The 14,227-nt window shown below is 42.3% G+C and overlaps 1 protein-coding gene across 1 annotated transcript in view; it reads left to right on the top strand.

Annotated features, from left to right (window-relative positions):
* GAD2 (glutamate decarboxylase 2) overlaps nucleotides 1-6,148 on the top strand; it is a 32,325-nt gene extending 26,177 nt beyond the window's left edge. Inside the window, exons 14-16 of the mRNA XM_015853319.2 lie at nucleotides 1,444-1,551; nucleotides 2,676-2,765; nucleotides 3,458-6,148. Of these exons, the coding sequence (XP_015708805.1) occupies nucleotides 1,444-1,551; nucleotides 2,676-2,765; nucleotides 3,458-3,631 (372 nt within the window). The 3' untranslated portion in view covers nucleotides 3,632-6,148. The remainder of the gene's footprint in view (nucleotides 1-1,443; nucleotides 1,552-2,675; nucleotides 2,766-3,457) is intronic.
* The last annotated feature ends 8,079 nt before the right edge of the window (nucleotides 6,149-14,227 follow it).

The following is a 14,227-nucleotide window of genomic DNA, read 5'->3' as shown; positions in this document are numbered from 1 at the left end:
AAATTAAACATGGCAAATTGAGACTGGAATATGTAGTTTCATTCCACAAATGAAATACATTGCCACCCTTTGAAGGAGTTGGGGAAAACTCATCAAAATCTGTTCTCTAGGGAATCTGAAAACACCAGATTTAACGATTAATTCATCTGTAGTTGTACAGTGTTGCTAAATAAGTTCTTCCTATGTTTACTCAATCTTTTTGTGTCAAGTTGCCCCAGGTTTGTTCAGAGGAGATTACATCACTGTTTTCATTTCCAGAAAGCCTTAAAAGATCCTCATGTGCTTCATTAAAACTCTCCAAACAATTCAGAGACAGACATGCGGTATGGCTGGAGGTGTGGGGTTCTGGAGAGGAAGATGCAAACTGCTGTGGCTGCAGTAGGTGCTGTGCTAACTGGGGTCCCCAGGCTGCAGGCATTTGTAGCCACATCTCTCTTTAGCTGCAGGCCTTTCTCCCAGGGCTTTACTAGCTCCACTTGGTTTTCAAAATCTCGATACACAGAGGGATAATGACACGGGCTTTTAAGTCGGTTCTGCACTGCCAGAATAGATTTAGCAGGGATGCTTCACCATTACTCAGAGACATTTTTTTCTTTTAAACTCCATATTTTCAATATGCCTTGTACTGCTTTTTCTCTTCTCACAACCCACTTGTAATACTAATGTTGCAAAATAGGATGTATATTTCCTAAGTGGTTTATCTATTCCAGCTGATGGTTCCCCTTCCTTCTTCTTCAAGCTGGATCCTTTGTTTGTGGCATCTCAGCTGGTGACTGCAGGAACAATCATGATGTCACGGGCAGAGGATTAGGACTTCTGCCAGAGAAGAAAAAGCAGGATTTGTGGGGGTCTTACAGACATGGCTTCTAACTTGATGTGGTGTCAATTAGAATAAAAGGAAGAAAAACACTAGGGAAGCAGGGCAGTATTTGAACAAAACGTGCATTTCCACAGGCATCAGGCTCATCCCTGAAAGCATGTTTTTGTGTTTATTAAAAAAAAAAAAAAAAAAAGATTCTTGGAAAAAGCCCCATCTCATCACCTCTCAAAGATTTAAGTCCCCTCTTCTGGAAATGGCCTTTAACACCCCATGTGTGGAACTCTGCATCTTCCTGTGGAGACACCGTTTTGTGCCAGCCCAGGCAGCTCTGCAAAATCCATCACTGAGAGTACCCTCATCACTGATGTTACCAGTGTTTTGCTGAGAACTGAGATAGTATTGAGGCCTTATTTGCAGAGGTAGCATTAGAGGAGCCAGTGGCAAGACCTTCATGAGCTGCACCCAGGAGAGCATCCTTCACATGACAGAACTGCATCTTTAAATTTGTCCCACACTGACTTCAGATAGGTGACCCATGGTGGGGCTTTAGTGGGTGCTGCACGGGCCTTTTGCTGTGTCTGGTAACAGAAGAGTTTCTCCTTTTTTTCCCCTTTTCTCTAAAGGGAACCACAGGATTTGAAGCACAAATTGATAAGTGCTTGGAACTTGCAGAATACCTATACAACAAAATAAAGAACAGAGAAGGGTATGAAATGGTATTTGATGGAAAGGTACGTACTATAACTGCTTTTTTGCCACTTGGTCAACTGAACCTACAGTAGATACTAGGACGCTACCAACAGGTCAAACCTACAGCATGTGGTCGCACACAGTGCCCTTGTGTTGTTGCTGTGCTGATAATGCTCTTCCTTAGGGGATCCAGGGACAAGGCATAACTTACCAGTTTGCATAGTGTTACCCCACGGAACATAAACAGTGACATCTCAGGATAAAGCAGAACACGCACAGTCAGAACCAGCTTTCAAACAGTATAAAGCAGTTGTCATTTTGTAATTCCAGTGTCTGTTAGGAATGGAGGTTGCAGCGTGACACAAAGCTGGTGCTGCTTGGGCTCATGTGGCAGCAGTAACACCATGTTCCTTCAGACATATCACTATGCAGTTTATTTCCCACACCTCTCACATCACCCCTGAATTTGGTCCATTGAGTCTGATGATGGGTAGAGATACTGACAGCAGTCAGAACTGCTGTAGCTCACATGTTCAGCTGAGAGGAACACAGCAAGGAAAGCAACTGCTGGGAGGCTGCAAAAACACACAAAATGTCAGCTGATTCTGCCTTTCCACTTAGTGCTCCCACGTTAAGTTAAACTAGCTAAGATGCTGTTATGCATGCATATTAATACAGAAGCTAGTGGAATCAAACAGAGCAGTAATAAATTTTATTATATGTACAAAAATGTTAGACTACTTCATGTACCACCTGTGACTACTGTTTACAGGGCTGGATTCTGCATTATACTGTCATGTAATAACAGTTAATGATACGGTCCTCACCTATAAATTATCTCTGATAGTCTTTTGCCTTATCCATGCATTCCCTTCAGCCTCCTGGGGGGACAGCACCTACAAAATCTAGACGCTTCTCAGCAAGGGGTAAATATATTTGCACAGCTGGGTGATATATTTCTGCAACTGACATCCTAGGAATAAATTGCCTAAAATTACCCTTTCTGCATTAATAACGATGATGACTCTCAGTGGACCACGGTAATGAAAACCATTCATTGCTGTCAGAATATGATGCATGAGAGGGGGAGAAGGCATGAGCTTAATTGCAATTGAGATATTGCGAGCATTTCTTACAGTGTAAACTGCTGTTATTCTGTGCTTAGCCTCAGCACACAAACGTCTGCTTCTGGTATATACCTCCCAGCTTGCGTGGCATGGAAGACAATGAAGAAAGGATGAGCCGCCTCATGAAGGTAAGCAGGGTCCCCAGGGTGTCATGCACCGAGCAGCAAAGACCTTACAGCAGGCAGGCCCAGAAATGATCCTCAGGGTGTAGGGTCTGGTCACCTGGCTGTGTTGTGGCAGATGACACTTCCATGGTCATCTTGCTGCTTATTAGTCCGGCACCACTCCACTTTGGCCTCCAAGTTCAGTATTCTTGAGCTGACCTTTAGAGTTCTTACTGGAACCCTGTGTATATTTACTGAGGTTAACATAAACAGCAATGAGTGAGCCCCACAGGCATGGTAATCTGTGTGCACTCTGCCATACAAAAAGAAGATGGAAAACAACTTGTTTTGAGCACTAGAAGAACCAGTTACCATGCGCTAATTGCCTGTGAGCAAAACTGAGACAGTAAGAGGGAAATTCCCCAGCAATTTAAAGAGCAGGACAAAGAATCTGGATAAATCCAGTATCCTTGAAATGAGCCATTTATTCCTTAGCCGTTTATTCCCTAATGGAGGTTAACTGCTTTATCAATATTGGACCGATTTTCACCATAACAGCTTCTTACATCTCTTCATCCTTAAAAAAAAAAAAAAGAAAAAAAGAAAAAAAGAGAAAAAAAAAAGAAAACAACAAACAAAAAAAAACCCTCTGCTTTTTAGTAATAATAATAGTAACATTGTCATCATCCCCTGCTTCTTGTTGAACACCACTGCAGGTGGCACCAGTGATAAAAGCCAGGATGATGGAATATGGGACAACTATGGTGAGCTATCAGCCTCAGGGCGATAAAGTCAACTTCTTCCGAATGGTCATCTCAAACCCAGCAGCAACTAAGTCTGACATAGACTTCCTCATTGAGGAAATAGAGCGCCTGGGACAAGATCTATAATAACCGGGTGTGAAAGGCTGTTCCTGGACCTCTAAGTAGACAATTAAGTTGTCACAAACTGTGCGAATGTATTTGTAGTTTGTTCCAAAGTAAATCTATTTCTATATTGTGGCGTTGGAGTAGAGTACAGTTTAAAATCAAAAAAACCATGGCTCCTTTAAAGTCCTTTCCTGAGTTTTAGAATACCTCGTTAATAATTAGCTGCACAAAAAGCTGCATTGAAACAAATGAGGAATAACAGAAGATGTTTAAAATTTTATCCCAAATTTTAACACAGGAACTACTTTAAATTAAAAGCAGTCAGACCGAATGGTGCCAAATTTGCCCCAGATGGTGACAAAATAAAATTAAGGGAATAGGGAGAGGGTAGTGAGAAACAGTATACAAGCTGTATGTTTAAAAGTGGAAGTATTTTGCCTTTTTCATAGTATTAGAACAGAATTTCTAATTTACCTATAGCAGTATTGCAAATATATTTAAATAGGTATAGTTTTACAAAAGGAAATATATATCTATATATATATATATAAACCCTATTTTATAAAATATATATTTTTGTTTTATATGGGTTATAAAACTGCAAGGACAGAAACTGAAAATTAACTAGAATTCTTTTCTTTTGATGGAGGTGCCTCAAATATTTATTACTGCTTATTTTAAATCACGAGCCCACATACATTCTGAAGAGGTACCCGAACCTCATTTCTCCATGTTACGTGGATTGTAGGTCTCCAGGGTTGATTATTGAAAAACCTCAAGAGTACTGCAGCTCTTAAAACCACTTAGTAAGATCAATTACAGTACAACAATAGGATGTTATTATTCCTAATTATGTTTCCCACTTGGCCTAACTAAGCAGACGCACAATCAATCAACAGCGCTAACCAAGACTGAAATTAGGTTGTATTTGGATGGTTTCTTTGTCCTGTGGTAAAAAAGCCTATCCAAAAAAGTCACATGTCCAAGTTCTTACATCATAACCATTTCTGCTCTGAGCAGTACAAAACTGCACCAAACACGAATTGCCTGGAATGCTTTCCAAATAAAGCTTCATTAAGAGGGGAAAGGCTTCTTACGAATGTACAGGTCTGCAGGATAGGGCCTAAACTAAACACAACCATAATCCAGATGGCAGTATTGGAGGTTGCTAGAGGTTGTTGTTTGAGGTTGAGTAACAAACTGTGTTGTCAGAGGTTCTCCCAGTTCTGGACTACGTCTTTGTTTGCTACAACTTTTGAAATGACAGAAAATGAGTGAGCTTAGGCCGCATCTGCCTAGAACAGGCCATGCGAAGCCTCTCAAGCCTTAGAAGCCGTGGGCATGACTCCTGCAGAACTCATTGCTGCCCCATTCCTCACCATTAGCAGTGGCTCTGAGATGGCAGCTGAAGTTTATCCTTTTTTCCCCTTCTACAGCTGGAAGTGTGGGTAGGAATTACGGGGCTCAGGTCTGTCTATTTATAACCCTACAAGAGTTTTGGTTTTAACTTTGCCTATGTGGCCAACTTGTGTTTGTAAAGCAATATTGTTTTGCTGGCTTTAAACATACTTGAAAAGAAAATAAAAAGTGCAATGTGCAACGTGATATTAATTTAATCTAAAATAAATGAAGTATTAATTCAGCATAATATCATGAGGACATGAAGTAAGAGGAAATAGTGTCTGTAATTGTGTTGCCTTTATTATATTGATAGTACTGTTTTGTCACCTCAGATTGAGGCTGTGCACTTTAGATTTAAACTGTACAATGTTGCAAATCAACATGTGTTGCTGTATAAGCTTGTACAATATATTATTGGTATGTCATTATTTGTGCGGTTGTAGTATTGACTCTTGATATTGTGAGAACTGCTTTTATGCCAGTCCCGCTGCTGTACCTTTGCTTGGTAGGAAACTCTCCTCGTCAGCTTTTAGGCAGCCCTCTCCTCACCTGGGTGTGTCACCATCGCTACCTATGGTGCATACTGTGGCAATTTGTTCTGTAGAGGAGGTGCCAGTTGTGGCAGGAAGGACTTCAATGTAACCTTCTCTAAATGTGTCACATCCACCAGCCTAACCACTGAAATACTGAGTAAAGCAGCAAATATTACACTCTTTCTTGCTGTGAAAAAAAAAGGCAAGAAAAGAGCATAAAAATAAAAACATGGGGACAATGGTGAAGGTGGTCAGTAGCCTGGTTACATCTTGCATGTGCAATTCTGTTTTAAAGTACTAAGTGCATACAATGTATTTATTAGCTGTGTGTGCCAATCCGAAGTTCACATTCAGTGTTCCAGGAGAACCAGCATTTTTTTCCACATTACAATGTTTATTGCAGCCAGGAAAGAGCGGCACAGCAACCTGTTCTTGTGTTTGACCAAAGTATCTTATCTGTGTTGTTGATCTAAATCCAAATAAAAGTGTAAAACGTGGCTGTGGGTCTTCTCATTAGCAGCACCGATGGGCACTGTGCAAAAACCAGATTTAACACGTGTGTCATTTCGGAGCAAGGCCCCAATAAAGAGAATGTTTAATTGTACCCCTTTCTGTGTCTCTGGATTCTTTTTTTCACAGCAAATACATTCTGTTAATTACTGTAACATAAAAACAGTTTCATCACCAGACCCTTTTTGAGGCTATTCTCAGAATCAGCATAAAAGTGTAAATCTGCCATCTGCTGCTCCTTTACCTTATCTTTACAAGATGGATTTAGTTGCTTTATTCTCCCCAGGCAAGCTCAATAATTTTTTATGCTTTGTTTTGTCTTTTCATTCTATGAGCACTTATCCCCAAATTAGCCATCGACCATAATCAGCCTACGGCACAGCAGTGAAAGCGGTCAGGGTGCTTTCCAGGGCAGAATGAGCTACATGATGGCAACAGTTTAAGAGGGCCATGAAATAAAGACAAAACAACTGATGGGAAAATTAAGATTTGAGTCCTCACGTCTCCCCTGGCCTCATTCCTCCAAAATCTGCCACTGTCTGCCCTATTTTCCTTCCCCCACCTGAAGAGATGCACAGATTATGATAAATACAGAAAAAGAAAATGATGCTGTTGAAACACAGCATTTAGGACATTTATATTTGACATGAGATTTTGTTTGCTATTTCTGTAAGTCTGCAGCGGAGTTTGAGATGAATACCTGTGCACAGTACCTGGGCAGAGCTCAACTAGCAGCTCCTTAAATAGATATAGAGTGAGAAATATTGGGTGATGGTTGCTCCCCTTGTCCTTTGGTTGGTACTGGGACAGGAAGCACTGTTACTGTTTTTGCCTACTCTCATGAGTGTGCTTGAAGCTTGGGTTTTGTTGTAAGGCCTTTGCACCCCAAGCTGTGTGACATGTCCCTGTGAGATGGGATTGGAGCAAATCTGACTGTGCCAGTCAGGAACTTCCTGTCCATTCCTGGGGAAGACAGGAAGGTTGATGAGCAAGAAGGAGTTCCTGTAACAGCCTGGATAACAAATCTCCACCAAGACTGCTCACTTTTGAGTTCTCACATCAGAAATGAAGCTTCTTAGCTGCCTCTTTGCTCTACCACGAAGCCCCCAGAAGAGCATTCTGCACAGGGAGAAACATGGATCTAGAAGAGGAGATGACTAACCTCATTGTGGAAGTGTACCTCACAGCAAGCTTGTGTCTTCCACTGGCCACTTCCCATGCTGCAGAGCATTCACACAAAGCTGCAGGAGCTGTCACTCCATCAAGGTGCTCCAACCACCCCACCACCTCACTGTGCTGCATCTGCCTCTCAACACCAGACATCCTTCACCTTCTCACAGAATCACACAGAATGACCCAGGTTGGAAGGGACCTCAAGGATCATGTAGTTCCAACCCCCCTGCCTAGCAGGGCCACCAAACATACACATTTACTAGATCAGGTTGCCCAGGGCCCTGTCCAACCTGGTCTTGAACACCTCCAAGGACGGGGCAGGCCCCTCTCATGCCCCTCTCATTCCTTTTGCTCCTTTCCCAGAACAAGAATGTGTATGAATATCTTATCCATCTTTAAAACTTGATCAGACCTTTAAAAATGAAGCCTGAAAGTTAAAACCCTACTACAATGAGCATGGGGTCCTCTACACAAGAAGTTCTGCTGTGAAATGATGGAATGTAAGAAGAAAGAGTTTAGAGGAGCTTTTTGCATGAGAACTGGTTCATAATTATGAAGTCTATAGCTATGAAGAACAGCAAGACGTCATTTTAAAGGGATTTCTTGGCAATGTGTTTGCCTGGAGAAGTGACATTCAGTAACTAATACCAACTGAGAGGCCAATGCAGAAGCAGCAAATGTAGATCGTCTTTCCTGCAAATCCCCAGCCCTGGAGCCACTGGTCAGAGTACTAGAGAGGCAGGGGTACAGGTGGAGGCAGGAGAGGCTATCCTGGACCATCCAAGGGCATGGACAGTGAGGTGATTGGCTCTCCAACCTCTATGAGTGTGGCTCCTTGTGAATACTCTCTGACCTTCCATAAATGGCCTTCTGGAGGGACCCAGAGAGAAGCTCTTACCTTCCTTGCAGACATAGCTCCAAGAAAGGCAAAATTAAATACCAGCTTAGTTGTTTAAAACTCATATTCCAGCATGGTTAAGGAAGAAACAAAGCAGGACAGAACTCAAAGGTAAATCTTCTATCTGACTTAGCTAGGCTAACTGCCAGCAAGAAAATCATCCTAAGTAGGAAGCAAGTCCCATAGAAATCCACAGGATACTGTCTCTAATGTGCTAATGTCTTAGACTTACAATGTCTGCATTATCAGTTTTCTACCTGACCAGCCTAAAAAAAAGGAGTAATTTGACCATTAGGGGAAAGCCAGGTTCTGCAGCTGGAAGAATTACAGAGCTGGTTTTGCTGCTCACTGGGAAGACAGAACGGCTGTGGGTCATGGCACTGTTCATTATGGCACTGAAGGAGGCAGGTGTATAGATTTTACAGTGTACTGTGGAGCAGGAAATTGGTTCTGAGATTACAGTCAGAGAAAGAAAAGGATTATGTGCTTCTTTTTTGTGTTAGAATAAAAGCCTGCATACCTTGAAATTCTAGCATTAGGAAAAAGGATGAAAAATCTGTTCCTTGAGTTCACATTGCAAGAGCAGAGCAAAAGCTGTTTTCTTAGGGCCCAGAAAAGTCACGAACTGAGCTAGGGTGGAAAGCTCCAGTGATCTCACCTCTCTGCAACAGCTACCCCTGATGCCTAGTGCCACATCTTTCAAATGCTTTCAGATACCTTGTTTCCATGATGGGAACCCATCCGGTTTAATCCCAGCCCTCAAAACCACTCATTCTCAGTCTGTGATCTGTAAAGACATGTGGATAATTTCTCAGAGGTCTATGAATGACAAGTGAGGAGAACAAGTTCACCTATGGTGGTGATGAGTTGATGGTTGGACTAGATGGTCTTAGTGGTCTTTCCCAACCTTAATGATTTTATGGTTCTATGATCTTGTGCACTGCTCTGCAGTGTAAGAGATTTCTAAGGGGGTCCTCAGAGCCCACAGAGAGATTTTAAAGACTCACAAACATGAAGAGCTTGAAAATGCCAGAACTGGGCAATGGCTTCTTCTAAAACACTTCATTTCTCATTACATGTTGAAGTACTGGTGAAGTACTGGCACTTGACTGGGCCTAGGCACTGTGATCATACAACATTTTGCATGTGTGACAGACAGAAGTTACACTCTGCACAACAGACATTAAACTAGTGTGCTGGACAGGGAGTAGAAGAACAGCCATTGGCCCCATTACCAAGATACAATTAATATTTTATATCATCCCATACATTTCCATTTTCTCCCACTTCTACTCTTCCTGCAGGATAGACATCTATTTTCCTACCCATCCTTCTCTGTTCCAGTAACTAAAATCATTCTGGGAGAAAGAACAGATGTTTGGGACTTGATGTAAACACGCTTTTCTGCTCTGAGAAATTAAAAGGAAATGGTTTGTGTTATAATAGGGAGCTGCAGACCACAGCTTTTTAAAGACAGGCTATAAAAGGCGATGAGGCAGTGCAGTGGGGGGCTGCCAACAGAGCTCCCCAGGTGAAAGATCCTGTGTAGAGGCAATGCCCACCATAGGAAGCTGCTCCACAATGATCCTTGCCAAATGGCTTACTCTGCAAAAGCTGATCCAGCTAATTTCCCCATTCAGATGAACCGCTCCTGTTTGCAATGCATTGGCACCCAGCTGAAGCCTGAGCTTTCTGCCAGTTAATACTGTCACCCTGTCAGAGGCAACTGCTCTAACAATGAGATCTGAAAGAGTGGCAGAGGCTTGGTGCACACAGTTTGCCTCAGGACTTGTCTCACATAAAAGCTTTTCTCTTCCACCACTCTTTCCTTCTGATCAGGAGAGACCAAGGAAACAAAATGCCGAGTTTTCAGACAATCCAGAGCTGCTGGATTCCCTTTCACTAGTGTTCATATACAGGACTCTCACCAAGGAGTCTGACAACTCCTCCCAGCTGCAAAAAGCTCAAAGAAACCAGGATAATGTTTCTGCTCAGCTCTTGCATAGAGTATTCCTGGTGACCAGACTAATAGGGCTGTCTTTCCTGTACGGAATGGGATATTGCATCTTCCTCCTGCATTAGCTGCTGGGTTCCTGTCTGGGAGCAGAACAGATCCTGGATTTATTTCCATATATATACCCCATCTCTTGTTAGAATCATAGAATGATAGAATGGCTTATGTTGGAAAATGATATTAAAGAGCATCCAGCTCCACTCCCCTGCTGTGGGCTTCCTATGCCTTTGGTTCTTGCATCATGTTTGGGCAGCATCTCCAGAAAAGTCTGTCTACATCCAATTTGCAAGAATGAGAATTAAATCATGTTAACAGTGACGCTGATGAGAGTTGATGGGGATGATATTAATAACATGCAGAGTGCCTTAGGTGAGCTCTTACTATCAGGCAGATGTGTGACAAATCTGGAAAGAAGCTTCAGTAGTAATTTTTAGACTGCAAGATCACCACTGGGTTATTTTCTATAGTGAAACTCTGGATAAAAATATAATCATTTTCTGCTTGCTGTCTACAGACACTGCCTCAGGAATTAGTATCCAATAGGCAATGATAAATGGCAGGGTTATGAAATATCACAAGGATCTCTGTGTCTCTCTCTGTCCTTTAACCATCAATAAAAATGAGCTGTGCTACTGCTTCCTGTAGAGGTATTTTCCACACACAACCAAAGAGACTTGCCTATTTAAATTTCACATTTATTACTATTTCAGTAGACGCCAGTAATTGAAAGAAATACATTGAAGTGAAATACAAAATAATATGTAGGTTTAACAGTAATGCTTAAAAGCATCAGTTGAGGCAAATGCTGTAGTTGGTGCCTTGTTTGTGCATAATATGGTTCAACTTGTGTTGATTCATTCCCCCTTTTCCCCGTTTCTCTTAATTCTCAGTGTCATGTTTTTATGAGTTGTGTCTGCAGGAAAATTGTCGAGCAAAGTGTATCTTGTTGGTAAGACACTGGCAACCTAAAAGGTAGGCACGGATCATGCTACTCCTTGACCATGGCTTCTGAAACAAACTGCCTTTTATTTTTTACAGCCTGCCACAGGTGATAATTTGCACTCACTCCTTTTTTTTTAGCAAAAGTCAGCATGAAAAAAGGATTTAAAAAGACAAAAATAATCAAACTCTAAACACTTCCATAGATTGGATCTGAATGTAGATACCTCAATTGCAACAATGTTGAAATTAATGGCTTACTACCATTCTTGAAAGTGATTTCTGTGCATTAACTCTGGTAGGAATCTCAAATAAATTGTAGCTTTTGATCACTAGCTTTGCCATCTCCCACACAGAAAGTCTGGCTATTTTTCCACACTGTCAGTAACCTCCCTTGCTCCCAGGCTTGATTTTAGAGTGAAACAGCTAATCCTTTTCAATGGAAACTGGCCACATTTGACACAAAAGGTCACCATGGAGCCTGATCCAAACAGGCAGCACAGATGCAGCCTGCACCAGGTTTGACTTCTTTCCTCATTACAAGGGTCCAAGCAGCTTCAAAAATATTCCTGCTCTCCTTTACGTTCACAAAAAACAGCCCCGTGTCATGTTTAAAGACATTATTCTGCAGGCTTCAACTGAGTGCTCTCATAACTGAGAGGCACTGAGGGACATGGTTAGTGGGCATAGTTGTGATGAGTTGATAGTCGGAATAGATGATCTTAGTGGTCTTTTCCAGCCTTAATGATTCTATGGCAATTCCTGCACTTTAGACCAAGAAGTGATGAACAAATAATAGTTAGGCCTCAAGTCTACCCCATGGTACTCCAAAAACATCTGGTCCCAGTGCTGTAGGGTGTGGGTCTTGCCAAAATGCTCCTGAGTGCTGTCCTTCAGCATGATGAGTACGAGCCAACCCATCCAGATGGACAAGGAGGTTTTATGTCAAACCTCAGAAGTACAGAAGACATGATGACAGGGGTGAGGCGTTCAGTGAGTCTGAGCCCACTCAACTTTCTTCAGTTGTTTCTGATAGGGTTCAGATAAGATCTGACAAGGCCTTAAAGGCTCAGACAAGACATAATGCTTCAAAAGCTCCGGCAGAGAAGTTTAAATTCAGTATTAGAAATATCTTTCCTTTGGTAAAGGACTCAGACAATGTGTTACAACAAACATAAGGAATTATTGTGATTATCCCTCTTTACCTTATGAACTGCTAGCTCCCCAAACTGCTGCTAACCTACAATGACCAGACAGGTTGCCAGAGCTCCTAAACCACTAAATGTTTTAAAACACAGCAGAAAATTTGAGAATCTTTTTTAATTCTCAGATCTGAGTAATGCAAAATACATCAGAACAAGACATCATGAATAATATTACACTTGGAACTGGATTTTGAAAGTAGCAAAGTAAAAATGGAAAGAGAAGATGTTGTGGGTACTTCATAATACCTTAAAACCAGCACTGGGGAAACAACTCAGTCTTATGTGCATTTTTCTAATCTGTTGGCTTGCTTTGTCTACATATTCTGATCACATTGCATGATGACACATGAATCATTTATCTATATGGATACTGCAGGATTTTAAGCGGCCAAAATAGTGTGTGGAGCTGCTCTGGGCTGGGCCTGCAGGGTCAAGGGAGCAAGGAGAGGCTGGGGCAGAAGCAGGGTGGCTGGAACAGGATGGGACCAGAAATGAGGGGTGAGGCATGGACACTAAAGGTGGCAGGATGTTCCTGGGCTGGTCCACACTGACTTACAGATGCAGGGCTGTTGGTGATTCCAACTCATCTTTCCAGTAGGGTGACCTCACACACTCACTCACTCTGACCATCTTGAAAAGTGACCAGGTGCTGTGGTGAGCATCCGATAAAGTATCCCAGTGGCCTTTGTTACCAACAGATCCATGCTGGAGGGAGCTATAAATCCCTCAGCCTCCACACAAGCTGCATTTGATCCAACCTCTGCCTGAGTCCATGGCAGAATTCCCACTGACTGCAAATGGGCTTGGACTGAGTTTATGAGCCACATCACTTATAGGATCTTGGGGCTGCCTGAACTAATGCCCATCTGTTTGGACGCCATTTATGGCTCCTAACAAATCGGTTGAGCCCTGGGGCGAGGCAGAACCCAGCAGAGAAACCCCACAGAGACAACTGGTCTCACCACAGCCTCACGCCCCGCCAGCCAGCAGCAGCCAGCATTGTGTATTCATCTGCTTTCTCGAGAGATGAGGTGCTGCCAAAGCACTACACAGCTCTGCAGGGTGAGCAGACTGGTTCTAGGCCTACTTGGGTAAGTATTCATGTTGTGTACGTGAGGTAATGTAAATAGTTGTCAGAGACTGAAAAGCATCTCTGTAGTCTGACAAACAGGGAAAACACTTTTACTTCAAATAATTGAGAGGGAGAAATGAAGATGTAAGAATGAAGAGAGCAAAGAAACTTGGAAGAGAAATACTGAAGTTTTGAGTTCAATGGAATGGGCTTTTCAAAAAAATATTTTCAATATGACCCAAAATGAATTTTTATCATGGAAGGAAAAACAACAACAACTACAACAAAACATAATTTCTGGTCAACAAAATTCTGCTGTTAATATCAGTGTTATGCTTCCTTTTGGGATTCCTTAGCACCTTGCACTGCTCATCAATGGCAAAAGCACATCAATGCTCTCCTTCTGCATAGTTTACTCTTTGACAGCAAATGGACAAAATGATGGGTGCCACACACTCTGAAGTGCAGCAGTTGCTCTTTGTGGGGACATCTTTGCTCTCCTGTGGTGCTCTGAAGCAGTGAAACACCAGTACGATGCTGCCACTGCTCCTGGGCAGCTTTAGAGAGCACAGGAGGCTGCTGTTGAGCCAGGTACCCCATCTCGTGTGCCCCTCTAGTGGTTTCCAAAAGTCTTCCAGCTGCATGCAGTGCTTTAGGGATAAAGCAGCTAACTACCAGAGTTAAACTAACTGTACTTTGAGCATTCCAGTGTGACAGCTCCAGCTTTTGTAAATGTAACTGCTTGAATGCCTGTGTTCCTCATACTGTTGATAGAGAAAGTAGGGTGCTTCGAGGCACTCATAAGGAAAGATGCCCTTGCAGTCACCAAGCTAGAGAAACAGAGAACAGTTAGGTGCAGAGAAAGTGCTTTG

Source organism: Coturnix japonica, chromosome 2, assembly GCF_001577835.2.
Source record: "Coturnix japonica isolate 7356 chromosome 2, Coturnix japonica 2.1, whole genome shotgun sequence".
NCBI classification, from domain to species: domain Eukaryota; kingdom Metazoa; phylum Chordata; class Aves; order Galliformes; family Phasianidae; genus Coturnix; species Coturnix japonica.
The sequence above is the reverse complement of the archived record's forward strand: the minus strand, read 5'-3'. Positions and strand labels throughout refer to the sequence as shown.